This window comes from Protopterus annectens, chromosome 6.part1, assembly GCF_019279795.1.
Source record: "Protopterus annectens isolate FY-2018-M chromosome 6.part1, PAN1.0, whole genome shotgun sequence".
Classification (NCBI taxonomy): Eukaryota; Metazoa; Chordata; order Ceratodontiformes; family Protopteridae; genus Protopterus; species Protopterus annectens.
Window position 1 is genome coordinate 347,768,131 of NC_056738.1, and position 19,118 is coordinate 347,787,248.

At 42.5% G+C, this 19,118-nt stretch overlaps 1 protein-coding gene across 1 annotated transcript in view; it reads left to right on the forward strand.

Moving 5' to 3' along the window:
• Positions 1 to 19,118, forward strand: part of SCYL1 (SCY1 like pseudokinase 1) — a 1,581,020-nt gene that overhangs the window by 942,643 nt on the left and 619,259 nt on the right. Inside the window, exon 6 of the mRNA XM_044075764.1 lies at positions 17,693 to 17,848. Coding sequence (XP_043931699.1) covers positions 17,693 to 17,848 — 156 coding nt within the window. The remainder of the gene's footprint in view (positions 1 to 17,692; positions 17,849 to 19,118) is intronic.

Consider the following 19,118-nt stretch of genomic DNA (forward strand, 5'->3'; position numbering starts at 1 on the left):
TTACATCATTCCCCTTTCTTGTCAACCAAATTTCCAAGAAAACTTCCCGACATTCCACCCAGTCAAGGGGAAGGAGCAGCTTCAGAGATTATAAAGCTGTCTGAAAAAAAGAGTCATCCAACCAGTCCCACAAGACCAGTGCGGATCTGGATTTTACTCTAAATTATTTTTGGTGCCAAAAAAGACAGGGGCCTGGAGACCCGTTTTGGATCTCAGCAGCTTAAACCAGTCTGTCACCCAAACCCAGTTCCGGATGGTCTCAGTTTAGTCCATCCTTCTCTTTTTAAGAGAAGGTGATTGGATGCACTCTATAGATCTCAGAGACACGTATTACCACATCAAGATAATGCTCCAGGAGTCTGCTTCGCTTCCGGCTAGGAGCCAGCCATTACCAATTCCGTGCCCTGCTGTTCAGTCTCTCTGCAGCCCCCAGAGTATTCACAAAATACATGGCAGTAGTAACAGCTTAGTTGAGACTAAAAGGATTCCGGGTGTTTCCATATCTAGACAACTGGCTCCTCACCGCCCTCACCTTCATCTTCATTCATTGATCACTTCCCACCCTCCTTCCCCCTCCAAAGGCTCTTGGGGGATGCTTTGGGTCTAAGTGGTGCGCTAGGGTACTTGTGTAGAAGTGGCTTTGGCTTTACTTCCTTTCTTAGCAAACTTGATCTGAGGTAACAGGGAGAAGGGCGTTCTGGGTAGAGACTTGGCAGCTCAAGAGTTTTTTTGGCTGAAGCGAGACTGTTCAGAGGGCTCGGAACCGAACCCATCAGTGACGAATGAAAGAAGATGAACAACACAGATGGAACGTTATAGTAAGACATAACTTCTTTTTTCTGCACTTTATGTGAAATCACCTTTCAGGCAAACTTTAATAATTTGTACTACCACACTTCATTATTTGACTCATTAAGTAGAACATTAAAAACCAGACCAATATACACCAAACAATGCAAAAAAAAAAAAAAAAAAAAAAAAAACAATAGATTAGACCTTTCGCCTAATAAATGGAAGTGCTACTCTGTTTTTTGTTTTGTGAAATTTTTTTTACAAAAATACTGAAAACTGCCACAGCTGTAGACTGTTTTGTTGGGGCATCGTGGAAATGGGATAGCTTTTGTTTTTTATATATAATCCTGAATTATTTTCTTGTGATTAAAATCAGTTTTATATTATAATTAGTTTTATATTTTTTATGAAATCGTCTTCATTTGAACAAGGTGGTGATTTCTGTGTATTTCTTGGAGAAGTAAATTCATATAGAATATTAAAATATGCACCTAATGTATTGAAAATCACCAAAGATGTGAACATGCATTTAATTTTGTGAATATCTCCCTGTAATGCAAATAAGCTTCAGTGTTTTAACTTAAGATTTTTGCTTAGAAGTTGTCACAAATAAGAAAACAAATTAACCACAAATGTTTTGTGCATTCTGAAACAGTGTCTTCCTGATACTGTTTTACTGGTGCAGCAGAAACATTCATCACTGATGGATGCATATTGGTATTTTATTTTATTTTAATTCATTAATTTTGCTGATTGAGTTAATCACACTAGATATAGCCTGTTTTTATGTGAGTCCCAAGGTTATATTCGTACGGATTCGAGGAAGCTTTGTCATACATTGGGGTACTGCTTGTGCAATTGTCTTTTTAGAGAAAGATGAATGTTGTATTGTGTGAGCTAACTGTTCATTTTGTGGAGGGTGGGGGTTGGGGTGCAGGGGGCTTCCCTCCTATGAAACTTTTTCTTTTTTTTTTAATTGACTTTCAAGTTGAACTTTTCAGAATTGGATTTTTCAAAAAGCATAACTCTGTTTATGTTAATTCATTTGAAATATAGGGAATCATTTTTTTCTGTATGTGCCAAGGGTTCTTTTAGCTCCACCTGAGCCATTATCGACTCAGTTGGAAGTCCTAGTACCTCAAAAATGCCACCACCCCCTTTTGATACACTGTAGTGTCAGTATTGGACAAATGCCTTTACACACCTTCCAGCATTATAGGTCAGTGCTGTACCCGTCAAACTACTGATCCCACACAAGATGTTTTTTTCCTTTATCCTAGTTTATATATTTCCAGTTAGGTTAAAAAACATTTTCCAAATCCATACTCTTGTTGGTTCTCTTAGTAAACAGATGAGTTCTTCCCATTAGACTAGATGTTCTAGACCCTTTAGCTTTGAAAAGAAATCTGTTAAAAATATGGCCTGTCTTTCAGTGCGCTCAAAGCACGCCCCCAGAAGAAAGGGGATAGAGATTAATCTAATGCATCATTTTTTTAATGAAAATAACAGTACAGTAGTACTCCTTGCTTAAGTAGGGTGGTCTTTTGCAATCTGTTTGTTGATTAAATTATATTTTGATACCATTCCTGTTGTGAGGATGCACTCCTCTTTCTGCTTTTGGTGATGTCCCTGAAAATATACAATGTAGACAGCTTGGTATATTAAAAAAAAAAAAAAAGCAGTAAAATAAAATTGACAAAATAGTAGTGACAGTTGTCACTAAAATGAATACACTCAAAATAATTCAGATGCTGCTTAACCAAAGTGATACAGAGTAGATCAAATAAAACTCCGGAAACTATATGAACTGTAGCAGTGAAAGTTATGTAGTAACATGGAATAGTGGAATGAAAGCAACTACTGTATGGTAACTTGAATAATGTGAAAGAAAATGGAGAAAATTCTAAATGAGAAGGCGTAAATCTAAATGAGTAGGAGGGAAGAGAGGACGTATGAAAGAATACACAGTGGTAAAGGCTTAGTAAAAGTGATGTTGATGACTTAAGTTTGATATTAAGTTGTTAGTGAGCTAATGGGGGATGTTCTTCATGTGCTAATGGGGGATGTTCTTAATGTGCTAATGGGGGATGTTCTTCATGTTTCACTGTTGCAGTCATCACACTTGGGTTAAATGCCTGGAGGTAGCCCTCAGTCAGTCTGAATACCAGAGACTTAGTATTTCTGCATCGGATGCTGTCGCTCCAGGACTGACGTTGGGTCATCAGGGGTATAAGAACAGGCAGCCGATGCCATTGCATCAGTCTTTCTTGCCGAGGAGTCAGAAGCAGTTTGCAAGTGCCGGTCGGCCACTAACTCAATTTTCGTTTACGAATTGAGTAATCCTGAAGTCTTCTAAAGCTAAGTACCCCATTGGGGATCCTTTTTTCTTGCTCTAACCGATGTCAGAAAAAGTTAACAGTTGTCTTGCCTGTGGAAAGCAAATGCTTCACAGAGATTTTCATTCTTACTGCGTCACCTGTTTTGGCCCAGACCACGACGTACCTCGCTGTCAGTTTTGTGGCTTGTTTAACGCCCGAACCATTCATCGTCGTGCTCTCTTTGTCATTAAATTCTTTCGCTGTCGATCTCTGTATTCTGAAATTACTTCGGTAAGCCATCTGACTACCGATATTCTGAAAAAATGTAAGGATAAAGACAGAGACAAACTGCATAGGTCCAAAGCTGCTCACAATGCTTCCGTTAAGCTAGTCACCAGTCCGCCAGTACTCAGTGAGGCACTTTCGCAGCCCCTGATGCCTGCTTCAGTGGATTCGCAGGCCTCTACTGAGACCCATTCGGAGTCTGGTATGCCACGAGATTCTTCTTCGACTATGGAACCTGCTGATGTCTCTACCTTGGATGGGTCCAGAGCTGCTGTGCAGGCACTGGATTCTGAGGCAGTTCTTTGCTCAACCGATGTTCGACTCAAACCGATGACTTCTTTTTTAACCAAAACTACCGAGTTGTTTAGGCCCAGAGTATGCACTACGCCTAGAAAACCGATGACCAAAGCGCATGCACCTGCTCCCATGCCACAAAAAAATGTCCAATGGAGACCAGTCCCCTACAGCTTCTACAGACGAGGAGTCCGATGACTCTGAGATTTCTGATTATGAAGACATGCCCTTATCTGCTTATGAGGATTCAGATGCAGAGGAATCCATTCCCTCTGCCTCCCCTCCAGAGGATTTTTATTGTGGTGAAACCTTGCATACCTTAAGAGAGCATTTCCACTGGTAATGCCAAGACTATCCTCAGTCCAAAAAGACTCTGAGAATTCCTAGAGTTGCCTCCGCACAGGCCTTTAGCAATATCCCCTGTCCTGGATGTTGTTGATTATGTTTTTATGGAATCCAGTCTTACTCCTGACACTTTACCTCCTGCCCCTAGGAAACCAGACAGGTACTACAGAGTATCTGGCACTCAATTTCTTTTCAAGAATCCTACTGCTGACCCAGAGATCATTTCCCAGGGGCCTAAAGGTATCAAGGCTACTACAGCCAAGAATCCCACCCCTTCGGACAGGGATTCCAGAGCTTTGGAAAGATGGGGTAAGAAGGTATATACCTTTGCAACTCTTGCTATTAGGGCATTGAATTGTCAGTTTCACATGCTGAAGTACCAGCAGCATATTATGGAACTTATTAAACAAAAAGGGGCAACCTTTACAGACTGTGCAGAAGGTAAAGAATTGCAGGAGCTTATGTACTCTGCAAGCCAAGTCAGTAAGCATACTTTGCAGTGTGGCTTTGATGCCCTAGAAGCATCTTGCCGGGCAGCAGTCACTGGATCTGTACTGAGAAGACATGCTTGGCTCAAGGAGCAGACCTTGCCAGACCATGTCACATCAAAGTTACTAGGCGCACCTTTGAACAAGGACACTTTGCCTGGCACTAAAGCAGAAGAGGTTCTTAAAAAAGATGGAAGAAAAAGCTAAGTCTGTTCAGACTGTTAAAGAATTCTTACAAGTGCAACCCCCTAGATTCAGTAGGCATTGCCCTTCCAAACACTGGTCCTTTCCAGCCCCATCCAGGCCTTCTCAAACCAGACCCAGGGGAAACAGACCACCCAGACTACAGTCTTAGGGTATGCAGAGATCTAAGCAATGGAGTGCCCCCACCCCTAAAGCAGGGAGTGGTAAGCCACCTCCTTATGGAAAAAAACTCAATTACTTCTTTACTCCACTCCCCAGCCCTGCCCAATTGCTTGTGCCCCTAGGAGGAAAGCTTGCCCTTCATGCAAAAAATTGGATGTCCATCACACATTGTATCCCAGGGGTACAAATTTTATTTTCATTCACTGCCAACCCCAAGCAGGTTTTCAGACTTTCCTCCAAACCAGTGGGCAGAGACTCTAAGCCAAGTAGGTTCCCTGCTCAATATCAGAGCTATTCAGCCAGTTCCAATAGAGCAGGGGGGTCAAGGATTCTACTCCAGACTCTTCCTGGTACCCAGGAAAGAGGGCTCTTGGCACCCAATCCTGGCTCTTTCAATTCGAAACACCTTCCTGGTGGTACCAAATTTCAAAATGCTTACCCTGCAACAGCTTCTTCCTATGCTAGCCAAGGATGCCTTGTTAGTCACCCTAGACTTAAAAGAAGCCTATCTGCACATCCCCGTAAGGGAGTCATGCAGGAAGTATCAATGTTTCATGGCAGAATCTATGCATTATCAGTTGTCTGCACTTCCCTTTGGCTTATCCACTGCGCCCAGAGTTTTCACAAAATGCCTGGCTCCAGCCATTGCATACTGCAGGCAGAGAAATATCCAAATGTTCCTGTACTTGGACGACTGCCTGATTCAGGCAGACAGTCAGGAATTGCTGTTGCAGCACTTGACATTTCTGAAACACCTTCTCACTTCCTTGGGGTACACCATCAACGAAAAGAAATCAAAACTGGTACCCAGTGAAAAGATTGTATTCCTGGGAGCAAGCTTGGACACAACATCCCAGATGGCATTCCTCACTTCAGAAAAACAAGTCTGACAGCCTACTTCAAACAAATGGCCACCAGAACTCAGCTATCCGCAAGAAAAATACTACAGGCCCTAGGGTTCATGGCCTCATGTGTACTGCTAATTCCATATGCAAGACTGCATATGAGGAAACTTCAATGGTACTTAAAAATTCTTTGGTGCCAACATACTCAGGACCTGGAAACAGTCATTCTTATACCCTGTCTAAGGACAGAGTTCCTTTGGTGGGCAGAAGCATGCTGTCACGATAAGGGACTGCCCTTTTCTCAACCCCATGCCGCCCAGATCCTAACCTCAGATGCATCAGACTATGCCTGGGGAGCATACATGGACGGCAAATGCATTCAGGGCCACTGGAGCCCAAGTCAAATTCATCTACACATCAACCAAAAAGAGATGCTAGCTGTGCAGAACGCCCTGACAGCTTTCAGATCCCTACTCTTTCCAGGACAACTGCTAATAAAAGCAGACAACACCACAGTTATGTGGTACATCAACAGGCAGGGAGGAACCCACTCCTACCCACTCTGCAGGTTAGCCATGGCCCTGTGGCACACGGCCTTGGACATGCAAGTCCATCTGCAAGCTCAATTCCTGCCAGGCAAACAAAACTCACTGGCAGACTACTTAAGCAGAAATCTCCTAGACCCACATGAGTGGCAGTTGGAGCCTAGCACCTTCAGCCTTCTGATTCAGAAATGGAGGACCCCAGAGGTGGATCTCTTTGCCTCCCCCTACAACTACCAGCTCAGCAAATTATGCACAAGGAATCCTCACAGCAGGGACTGGAAAGTGGATGCCCTATTTTTTCAGTGGGTAAATCTCTCAATCTATGAATTTCCCCCACTGCTCAAGATAAGACAGGACAGACCAAGGACAATTCTGATTGCCCCGGACTGGCCACGTCAGCGCTGGTACCCACTCCTGCGCAGCCTGTCACTGGTGCCACCCTGGCACCTATACCAGAACCCAACCCTGCTCTCTCAGCAGCAGGGACAGATTTTGCATCCACACCTGCAAACCCTAAATCTTGTAGCCTGGCTTATTCCTTGAATTCTCCCTCAGCAACCCTAAGCAAGCAGGTGCTGAATGTCATTCTTGAAGCCAGAAGACCCAGTACAAGAAAATCCTATGCTGATAAGTGGAAAAAATTCTGCTCCTGGATTCTATCTAAAGGGGAGGACACAACTCTGCCCTCCCTACCTCTAATCCTGGATTACTTAGCAGATCTACTCCACAAAGGCCTGTCCTTCTCCTCCTTTAAGATACATGCCTCAGCCATTTCGGCTCATTACAACACTGAGCCACCTCTCTTATCGCACCCTTGTATCAAACAGTTCCTGAGTGGGGCAAACAACTTAAGGCCACCAAGGAGAGCACCCACCCCTGCTTGGGACCTTAACTTTGTACTGGAAAAGCTCACGCTTCCCCCCTTTGAACCTGCTGCGTCAGCAGACTTAAGATTCCTCTTTTGGAAAACAGCCTTGCTTCTGGCCATCACTTCAGCTAGAAGAGTGTCTGTGTCTGAGCTACAGGCACTTATGGCTGTGGAACCCTTCATTATTTTCCATGCTGACAGGGTTTCCCTCAGGACTAACCCTTCCTTCATGCCTAAAGTGGTGTCCAGTGTGGCTTTCAACCAATCGATCCATTTGCCAACTTTCTTTCCTAATACTCAAAATAAAGGGGAAAGGATCCTACACTCATTGGATGTGCACAGACAGGTCAGATTCTGTCGAATGTCTACAAAGAATGTATGAATGAAGAGAGTTACATTAAATACTTTCTGTTAGTTATACAGTAGAAGTCAGAAGCAGTCATTGCTGTTAAGAAGTAGACTAAATGATGTAGTTGCTTTTTTTTCACACATTAAAATTAATCCACCCAAGGATTAGACTATCCTGAAATTATATATAACTCATTACATCCAAGTGATGCCTCCAGTGCATCTGCAGTTAACTCCTACTGACGCCTCTAGGCATCAAATATTGCTTGTCCATATTTGAATCAATAATTCCAAAACCATGCTATGTACAAGGTTTTAAAATATTTCATCTTAAAGCTTACACAATGGCAAACTCAACTGCATTAATATTTGACCTCTGTCTAGTACAGGTAAATAGATATTAAATGTTGTTTTTATGATATTAATTTATGCAGATATAATTTTCAAATGTTTTAAATGTTTCAACAACCAAGTAACACAGAACTCCTTAGCCTCATATGAAAGCTCTCAGGTAGATGAATAAAATGCTGCTGACAGTATATACGTAACTTGAGTGGTTAGTGAGATATTGTAAGTTGTTTACAAAATATTGCAAATGTAATAGTTACTGTGTTTACAATTTGGATTAAGACCTGGAGCCTAAAGAATACTTTCACTATAAAAATAGTTTGTGCTGAAGAGTTTGCCATTTTTATTTATTTCATAACACCTATGGTTCCAGAAATATGAACAGTTGTTTGAAATGTGAGGACATAATTTGATTCTGTCAGAAAGCTTAGGCTCCGCTCATTGGAAGTTACAGTGCAAACTTCTTGAGCTCTCCATTGGAGTGAATGAGATAATTCAGTTGGATGTTGGTTTACATGGTACATGTTGGGGGGCTACTCAGGTAGTCTGTTTCCAACCTTATCCAAGCATCAGCCTTATCATAGATAAAGTAAAGGACATTATAAAAAGACAGTATGTCCTCCACCTAGACTGAATGATCATCAGAATGTTAATAAGGATTTTGACAGAGCGAGAGAGAGAGAGAGAGAGATAGTCGAGTACCAGTGGTAATGTGATAATGGAAAGAACTGACCTGTTAAATAAACTCTATAATAAAAGGGAAAAAAATGCTGTCCATGACCAAGAAGGAGCAGGTGCCTAATTAGAAACGAACTCTTAGCCTGAACAAGCAAGTAAGAGAACTAGTAAAATCCTCCAAAGCAAACTTAGAGTCCAAACTGGCCACATCTACTGAAGACAATCACAAGGCTTTCTTCACTTATGCCTGCAATCTCAAGGAAAGCACCCAGATCTGCCCAGAACTGGTGGTCAAGGGCACCACATACAGAAACGCCGAAGATACAGCCAACCAGCTGGCAGACAGGTTCATTGAAAACTTCACCCCTCTCTCCCCCCATCAGTAAATCAGGACATCCGCAGCAGTTGCCCCCCTCCCCTTATCTCTAGGGAGCAAATTGTCACTGCCCTCTCAAAGGCAAAAAATACAGCCTCCATGGGACCCGATAGCATTCCAGACTGCATCCAACATGAACTGGGGGAGGAACTTGAAGCACTGTTAGGCACCCTATTCAACCATAGCCTGAGTACCAGCTTCATCCCAGCTGAGTGGAGGACAGCCACTGTTATCCCTTTGCACAGAGGTAGAGCATCCACTGATCTAGGAAGTTATAGACCCATCAGCCTATTTAACTTGATCTGCAAGGCCGTGGAACGGATTATCATGGACCTCATTAACAAGAACATTGGTAATCTCTAAAGACTCGATCCCACACAGTTTGGTTTTGTCAAGGGGAGGTCATGCCTGTTATATCTGGTCGACTTCTTTGAAACAGTCACCAAAGCCATGGGTGAGGATGCACACCGCCTACCTTGACATGGCCAAAGCCTTTGATACTATTCCTCACTTGGGTATAATAGATAAACTCTCTCAACTAGATATCAATCTGTATGTTACCAGATGGGTAGCAAACTGGCTCACTGATGGAACCCACCTAGTCAAAATAGAGGAAGCCACTTCAAGCAGTCTGACCCATAACGAGCGGTGTATTCCAGGTATCGGTCTTGGGGCCTCTGTTGTTTGGGATATACTTTTCTAAGGTGCAGGCCAAAACCAGTGGGCTGTGGCTGACCAAGTTTGCAGATGACTGCAAGCTGAATGCTGTTATCAATTCCCCTAGTGATGTGGACATCCTCCAAGAGGGTCTCACCCAAACAAATGACTGGTGCCAGAAACATGGCCTCAAACTGAATGCCAGAAAATGCATCATTATCCCCTTTAGGGAGAGTTGTCCCCACAAATTATCATATTAATAACAAGGTTCTAAGCATGCAATCATTCGTGAGGGACTTGGGCTCCCAGGTTGATATCAAACTGAATTTTGACCACCATATTTCCTCTGTTGTACAGAAAGCTTTCTACATGGCCCACCTCATTAGCAAGGGTATCTCATCTAGGGACAAGGTGGTCATAACATCCCTGTATTCTTCCCTTATAAGACACATTACTGAGTATAATGCCCCTTTTGGCATGCACCTCACAAAGCACATGCAGCAGCTGGAGAGACCACAGAGGTTTCTCACCAGGAGAATCCAGGGCCTCAAACATATACCCTACACAGATAGGCTAAAGGTACTGTCCCTCTACTCAGACTCCTCAGAGGTGACCTTTGTCTAGCATATAAAGCAATCTCAGAGCCCACCTTGATGAAACTGCTGCATATCCGCAAGTCAGGCTGCACTTGAGTAACCTGCACGCGTGACCTCAACCTGGTGTGTCACATCAATAGGACTTCTTGGCGGGACAGATTTGTGTCCCAGAGACTCCTCCTTCTGTGGAATAGACTCCCACTGCACATCAAGTAGAGTATCTCATTAAACCTTTTAAAGCACCACGTGGATAACTGGATGGGAATAGAAAATACACCCCTGGGATTCCACCCCTGTCCCTGCTGAACAGGGGCATTGGATGCTGACTTGTTGGAACATGGGCTAAATTCTTGGCTAGGCTTGTAAGGGCTTCAGGGCCAATGGCCTAGTAACTTCCTATGATCCTATGTTAACTCTGAGAGAACCGACCAGAGTATGTATATAGAAAATGTTTTTGAACTAGTTGGAAAAGCTTGCAGTTATTTTACCAGTAACACTGAGCTAGATGCCTGCCATAGTAAAGGCTGAATTAGGTAATCAGAAGTGAGTAGATGATAGCATTACTAAACTAAAACAAGATTGTATCATCAACATACAAAGTGCAGGTGCATCTCCGTACTTATGAACAGGTTATTAATAATGAGGCAGGAGTAAGTGACTAAATACTGAATGCAAAGAATTTAAAACTGAATGTTGTGGTAAGAGCTGATCCAGAAACCAAATTTAGCAGATTTGCTACTGGCTGCTTTTCTGTGATGAACCTGTTCTTGGGTAGGTTGGTAGGACTAGAAATTAAGCCAATACTAAAGAGGGATAAGGCTGTTCAAAAAAGGAAGGAAAATCCTGATTGGGTGTGTGTATTTCATGAATTTTGGTAGCATTAAGAAAGAATGTTAGAGAATAGTCTGTTATGAAAATTGTCCTCTAAATCAGTCTTGGGAAGAGGAGAAACAAAGAGAAGCTTCCTTTTTTACAGGCAAAGTGGTGGAAAATGATTCTGTTAAAGAAGTAGAGTGTAGACTTGCCCAGTTTGAGATCACCCTACTTTAATATTTACGTGAAATTAAATCAGAATTGGGGCAGATGCCATGTTAAACCTTGAAAATGTTTTTGAACTTTGACGGAGACAAAAGGCTGTGAAACAGACGTGTTCAATTGCTATGGAGAAGATAGAAAAAGGAAGATGTTCATCGTGTTACCCTGCTGCAGTCATTACACTTGGGTTATCCTGTCGTCAGGCGGTCCCGCAGTCGGCCGGATTTCCAAAGTCTTGGTCCGACATCAGTTGCTGTCGCCTCATCCCTGACGTCAGTGCGCCAGGGGTACATATATTGCAACCGACGCCATTTTCTTCAGTCTTTCTTGCCACGCGGTGCCCGAAGCAGAAGCAGTTCGCAAGTGCCGGTCGGCTGACTCCTGAGATTTTCGAATTTGAATTTCAGACCGAAGTCTTCTATAAAGCTAAGTACCCCGTTGGGGAAACTTTTCTTGCCTCAGACCGATGTCAGAAAAAGTTAACAATTGTATTTCTTGTGGGAAGCAAATACCTCATAAGGATTTTCATTCTTATTGCATACCTTGCCTAGGCCCTGATCACGACGTCACTTCTTGTCGTTTTTGTGCTAGATTTAATAAACGTACTATTAAGAGACGTTTTGATTTCACACGACACTTTTTTGGCAGAAAATTTAATTATAACATGCCGTCGGAGCTACCGACTACCAGCGTGCACCAAAAGCGCAGGGATAAGGATCGACAGCCCAGGCCTAAACCCGATTTCGAGGTCTCAATTGATCCGGTCTCCGGTTATCAGTGAGACTCCGACGCAGCCTCTGACTACCGCAGTTCAGGAAACCGAGACCACTACAGATATTTTTACGGAATGTACTAGGCCGACGCAGCCTTTTACTTCAGGCCCTACCGACGATTTACCTTCCAAGGACGTCGGTGCTTCTGAAACGCCATCGGTTTCTGAAGGCGTTTTCAGACCGACGACTCTTGCAGTCAAAACGTTTTCCAAGTCGAAGACTCCTTCCAAACCGAAAAAGGCTTCACTTCAGTCTCCTGTTCAAGGCCCTATGCCTAAGAAACAGATGCTCAAGATGGCTGAAGATTTGATTTCTCTTATCAGGGGTTCTCAGCCTCCTCCTGACAAAAGGCCTAGACAAGAGGAAGAATCTGCTTCCTCTGAACAACTGTCTATTTCTTCGGATTCCTCTGAGGACCAAGACTATTCCTTCTCTCCTTATGAAGATTCTGATGCTGAGGACTCTATTCCCTCAGCTTCCCCTCCAGAAGATTACTCTTTTGGGGAAACTTTACCCACTATGAGGGAACATTTTCACTGGGAAGGTCAGGATTACTCTGATTCCAAGAATAGGCTCAGAGAGTTTCTTTTACTCCCCCAACACAGACCTCTAGCCATCCCTCCTGTTTTGAATATTGTGGATGATGTCTATTTAGAATCCAGTTTCAACCCTGACTCTCTGTCTCCTGCCCCGGCCAAGCCTGACAGATACTACAGAGTACCTGATTCCCACAAATTTCTTTACAAAAGCCCAGTAGCTGACCCAGAGACTATCTCCCAGGGTCCCAAGGGGGCTAAGGCTTCCATGGCTAAAAATCCAGTACCTTCTGAAAGGGATTCAAGAGCACTAGACAGATGGGGGAAAAACGTTTACACCTCAGCCACTTTAGCTATGAGAGCTCTAAACTGTCAATTTCATATGCTTAAGTATCAGCAATTTCTGATCTCTCAGTTAAAACAAAAGATAACCACCCTCCGTCAACAATCTGAATTGAAAGAAGTACAGGATTTGTTGCACGCCACCGAGCAGGTGGGCAAACATACCTTGCAATGTGGGTTTGATTCTTTAGAGGCCTCCTGCAGAGCAGCTGTCACTGGATCAGTTATACGTAGGCATGCCTGGTTAAAGGAACAAAGTCTGCCTGATCATGTTAAAGCAAAACTACTAGATGCTCCCTTACAGCAGGATGTTCTTTTTGGTGTTAAAGCAGAAGAAGTTTTAAAGAAAATGGAAGATAAGGCAAAATCAATGCAGACAATCAAAGATTTGCTACAAGTACAACCCCCTCGCTTCAGCAGAAACTGTCCAACAAAAAATTGGTCCTTTCCAGCCACTGACAGGCCTCAGAGGGGTAAATACAGGCGCCCAAGGGGCAGAGGACAACCACAAGCTCAGTATAAACCTCGTCAATGGGGCACTCCAACCCAGAAGGGAGGAGAAGAAAGGTCTCAACCCACCAGAAGGCAAACTCAATGACTTGCACCTCAGTTGGCCAAACTAAGCTCTTTTGTCAGCCCCCCCCTGGGGGGAAAACTAGCACTATTTGCAGGCAACTGGCACATGGTCACAAAGGACAAATGGGTCCTAGACATAATTTTACGAGGATACAGATTCCACTTTCACACCTTGCCAATAAAAAGAGGAATGCCAAACCTGCCACAAAATTAAAGGGCAGAGGCTCAAAAACAAATTACAGCTCTCATGGCCGTGAGAGCCATTCAAAGGGTACCAACTCAAGAGCAAGGCCAAGGATTTTACTCAAGACTTTTCCTAGTACCCAGAAAAGAAAATGCTTGGAGACCAATTCTGGACCTTTCAATTCTAAACACTTACTTACAAGTTCCCAAATTCAAGATGCTAACACTACAGCAGCTACTTCCCATGTTGGGCAAGGAAGCATGGCTGGTAACGTTGGACCTCAAGGAGGCATACCTGCATGTCCCTATCAAAGTTGCAGAAGATACCTCCGTTTCATTGCAGGTTCAACCCATTATCAATTCTCTGCACTGCCCTTTGGCTTATCTACTGCGCCCAGAGTATTCACAAAATGCCTGACACCAGTAATTACATACTGCAGACAAAGAGGAATTCAAATATATCCATACCTGGACGACTGCTTCATCCAAGCAGAAAGAAAATACATTCTCTTACAACATCTGGCTTTTGTGAAGCATCTACTAAATTGTCTGGGGTACACAGTAAACGAAAAGAAGTCAAAACCAAAAATGACATTCCTGGGTGCCAGCTTGGACACAACAGCCCAGAAGGCTTATCTTACACCAGACAAGCAATTACAGCTGACTCAATATTTCAAGACAATGGCAACAAAGACCCAATTAACTGCAAGAAAAATTCTGCAGGCTTTGGGCTTCATGGCATCTTGCATTCTGATACCATTTGCAAAACTGCATATGAGGAAATTACAGTGGTACCTAAAAAGCGTATGGTCTCAACACAGCCACAGCTTGGACACAGTGATATCTGTCATTCCCTGCCTTCAACAGGAATTTCTATGGTGGGCACAGGCATGTCACCTCAACAAGGGTCAGCCTTTCACCTTGCCGCCACCCAGGCAAACTATCACAACAGATGCTTCAGACTATGCCTGGGGGGCACACATGGCAGGGCAATGCATTCAAGGCCTATGGACTGCAGAACAAAGAAAACTGCACATAAACCAGAAAGAGATGCTAGCTGTACAGAAAGCTCTGACAGCCTTCAAGGATCTACTACAGCCTGGACAACTTGCAATAGAGACGGACAACACCACAGTAATGTGGTACATAAACAAACAAGGGGGCACACATTCCTACCCTCTTTGCAGGCAAACAATAATCTTATGGAACACAGCTCTGGCTTACCAAGTCCAGTTACAAGCTCAATTCCTGCCAGGACAGAAAAACACATTGGCAGATGACCTAAGCAGAAACATCAAAGATCCCCACGAGTGGAAACTAGACCCACAAATATTTACAATGATAACTCAGAGATGGGGCTTACCAAATATAGACCTGTTTGCCAGTCCTCAAACCTACCAGCTGACAAAATTTTGTACAAGGACATTCCACCATCAAGCTTGGAAAGTGGACGCTCTCTCCTTCAGTTGGAAAAACCTGACAGCATATGCCTTTCCTCCATTACCTCTTCTCACAAAGGTTCTTTTGAAGGTCAAAAAGGAGAAACCTCGAATGATTCTCATAGCCCCAGACTGGCCACGCCAGCACTGGTACCCGCTATTGAAGAATATGGCTCACAGCCCACCATGGATATTGCCTCAAATACCTCATTTGCTCACGCAGCAAAACAAGCAGATTCTACACAGCCAGATCAAAACCTTAAACCTGGCTGCATGGCAAATCAATTAAGCATCCAACCAGCCCCTCTTTCACAAGCAGTACTGGATGTTATTCTAGAAGCCAGGAGGCCAAGCACCAGGAAGGCTTACTCGGACAAATGGAAAAGGTTTTCTGCTTGGAACCAAGCTAAAGGCCAAGACACAACTCAGCCTCATATGCCTCACATTCTGCAGTATTTAGCTGAGATGTTGCATAAAGGACTTTCCTTCTCCTCAATTAAAATCCATGCTTCAGCTCACTACGACACAAATCCACCTTTATTTTCAAATCCTCTCCTAAGGCAGTTCCTCAGAGGGGCAAAAAACATTAGACAACCTAGAAGAGCTCCTACACCAACATGGGACCTCAACTTTGTTCTGGAAAAACTAACACTACCTCCCTTTGAACCAGCTTTTTCTGTAGACCTTCAGTTCCTATCTTGGAAGACTGCCCTGCTCCTGGCAATAACTTCTGCTAGGAGAGTTTCAGAATTGCAGGCACTTATGGCAGTGGAACCTTTCCTCAATTTTCATCAAGACAGAGTTTCTCTATGAACTAATCCTTCCTTCATGCCTAAGGTGGTTTCCAATGTAGCTTTAAACCAAACCATCCACCTACCCACTTTCTACCCCAATCCACAGAACAAAGGTGAGAGACTCCTGCATTCCTTGGACATTCACAGGCAGCTTCGTTACTACTTGGATAAAACTAAGGTTTTCAGAAAAACTGACCAGCTCTTTGTTTCCTATGCTACAGCTTCTCAAGGGAGGGCCATATCCCAAGCAAACCATTTCTAAATGGATAGACCATTGCATACGATTCTGCCATACCCATCATGGGAAACCAGTTCCTCCTACCATTAGATCCCACTCTACCAGGGCAACAGCTACCTCTACAGCCTTTCTCAGGGGGGTTCCTACCAAGGACATCTTAGAAGCTGCAACTTGGAGTTCTGTACACACCTTCACCAAACACTATCACTTACCTCTTTATTCTAAGTCCAGGGCAGGCTTCGCCACTGCAGTTCTGCAGGGCCTCATTGCCTCCACTAACCCTCTATGATGCCTCCACCCTACCTTAGCTTTGGGACTCAACCCAAGTGTAATGACTGCAGCAGGGTAACACGATGAACATAGTACAGTTTTGTACCTACCATAAATGTAGATGTTCGAGTGTTCACCCTGCTGCAGTCCAGGTTACCCTCCCTCCAACCCCTCTGATTTACTGGCTAAATCTTTGCTATGCCTTACTGATGTATTTGCTTTTAGCTGAAGGGATTTTGTGTTTGTACAGGGTTCCCAACTTTTGGTACTAATTTGGATCACCTTTTTGGGGGCACCTGACATCTGGGGCAAGAAAAACTGAAGAAAATGGCGTCGGTTGCAATATATGTACCCCTGGCGCACTGACGTCAGGGATGAGGCGACAGCAACCGACGTCGGACCAAGACTTTGGAAATCCGGCCGACTGCGGGACCGCCTGACGACAGGATAACCCAAGTGTAATGACTGCAGCAGGGTGAACACTCGAACATTTACATTTATGGTAGGTACAAAATTGTACTTTCTGAGTGCAGAAGAAGAAACACAAAGTAAATGGGCCTGAGGCGCAAATGAACTTTAGTTACAATTCTTCAGAATCTTCTGATAATCCAGAGAGCATAATTTATACATTCTGTAGGTAACGGCATTTAGCCATCAGCACTCTGATTCACCTTTTGCATCAGTTTTGATGTCTGGATTTCAGATCATGGAGTAAGAATATAAGACTGTGTATATAGAATCTTATATAATACATGTATGTATTGAGTTTTGTCTGTCCCTCTACATGTAGTGCCATGTATCTGTTGTCCTTATACTTCCATGCCAGCTCTGATATTGATTTTGAATAACCATACATATGTAATGCATTTTGGCTTTCTCTTTGTATGTAATACAATGTTGTGTGTGTTTTCCCTGGGCTGAGACTAAAATAGGCCCAGTGCTCTACCACAGTTAATAAATTCAAAATAAAATAAAAAAAAAATAAAATGTCCTTTCATCCCAGAAGGAATAGCATACCTCACAACTTTCAACTAGAAATTCTCCAGCATAACAGTCTGCTAAGCATACATTAAATACACAAATCATCTTGCTTTTATTTATTATTTTGAGTGTCATTCTTCATAAGTTTTTTTTTTTTTTTTCTATATACCTTTGACTTTCTCTCACCTAGCAGTTTGTTGATTTGTACTCCTAAACCTAAGTGCTCCTGCAAGGAGTGTATCTGTCAATGACGGTATCTGGTTCACTCCTGGAAGAAAGTCAAAGGCTGGGAGGATTAAATGCATTAATGTTTGTGCCTGTATTATAAAATGTGTGCAGTAAAAAAGTTGAACATATTGTTTTCTTCTTTCCTCAGATTCCTAAGTCTCTGGTTCCTCATTATTGTGAACTGGTTGGTGCCAATCCTAAAGTTCGACCGAACCCATCAAAATTTCTGCAGAATTGCTGTAGTCCAAATGGTTTCATGAACAATAGTTTTGTAGAAACAAATCTCTTTCTGGAAGAAATTCAGGTTTGTTCAGCCTACAAAAAACTCTTGTATAGACTGCTGCAAACAATCAGACTTTGTGTGTACCTTAAGAGTGGAAAACATATCATAATAGTGTGCATGATATTTGCTGGAAGTAAAATCAACCACCAAATGCAACAGATGCTGGCTGTTACTATCAAATGGATATAGATTATATTGTTATTGACTAAGACGGGAAGATTATACTAGAATGTGTGGCAGTTGTTCCCTAGTTATTGTTCTAGTTCTTTTAATGCATTTGCTGCTTATCTCACAGTGATGGTTACAGTTACTGATACAGCTTGTGTAATATATATATGCTTAGGTTGTGGAGGCATGCTTTGAGTGATGTGTATACAAGTTACATAAGTAAAAATATTGTACATCCTGTGGCAAAAACATGGATTTACGTAATGGTGATATGTAAGTAGGCCATTGGGAGAAATACAGAATATATGGTGCTGTGGGTTGTTTTAAATGAAATGTCTGGTTCTGTAGATTTTGGGCATGCATTGTGTGGCATGTTGTTGCACTTAGGACCTCACATGTAGCTGGTTCTCGTACTTTACCGTACCAGATATCTGTTATACTGCAACCCCCCATGTATTCCATTTATTTTTTATTTAATTGTTTTGCTTTTGTTTACTGTCATGTTTCCTATTAATTTGAGTGTTACAGTTTTAGTCGTTTTTGGTGTAGATATACAAATGCAGTGGGGTTTTTTTGAATGGAAGGTGTGACCTTATGTCATACTTCAGTTTGTTTTAGTGTAGATGCATTGGGCAGTCTTTTTTAGGTAAATTTTCTAAGTATTTGGCATTAGGTTATACTTTTAGTGTTTTGTTGCAGTAAAGTGTGTATATGTATCTGTATGTGTGCAAAAAAAAATATATATATATATATATATATATATATATATATATATATATATATATATATATACATACTAATATGTTTATTTTTCTATTTTTTATGTTTATATATTACAGCTATACTTTATACACTTTTCCTGTGTTTTATTGGCTTGTTTTGTGTTCATTTTAAGCATTATTTTTCGTATTTTAGTTTTTTCTTAATATATTTGTGTTTTGAGATTGATTTAGGTGTGATATATTGTGCTGGATAGTTGATAGTATGTGGTTTGGGTTCTTGTATGTTTGATTAGCTAGTGTTTTCCATTGAAGTTAGTGAGAGAGATTGCTTGATTGTACTTTGTTACACTAGTGTGCAGTTTTGTGTTTTGGCTGGAATTACTGTTTTGGGATGGGGTATT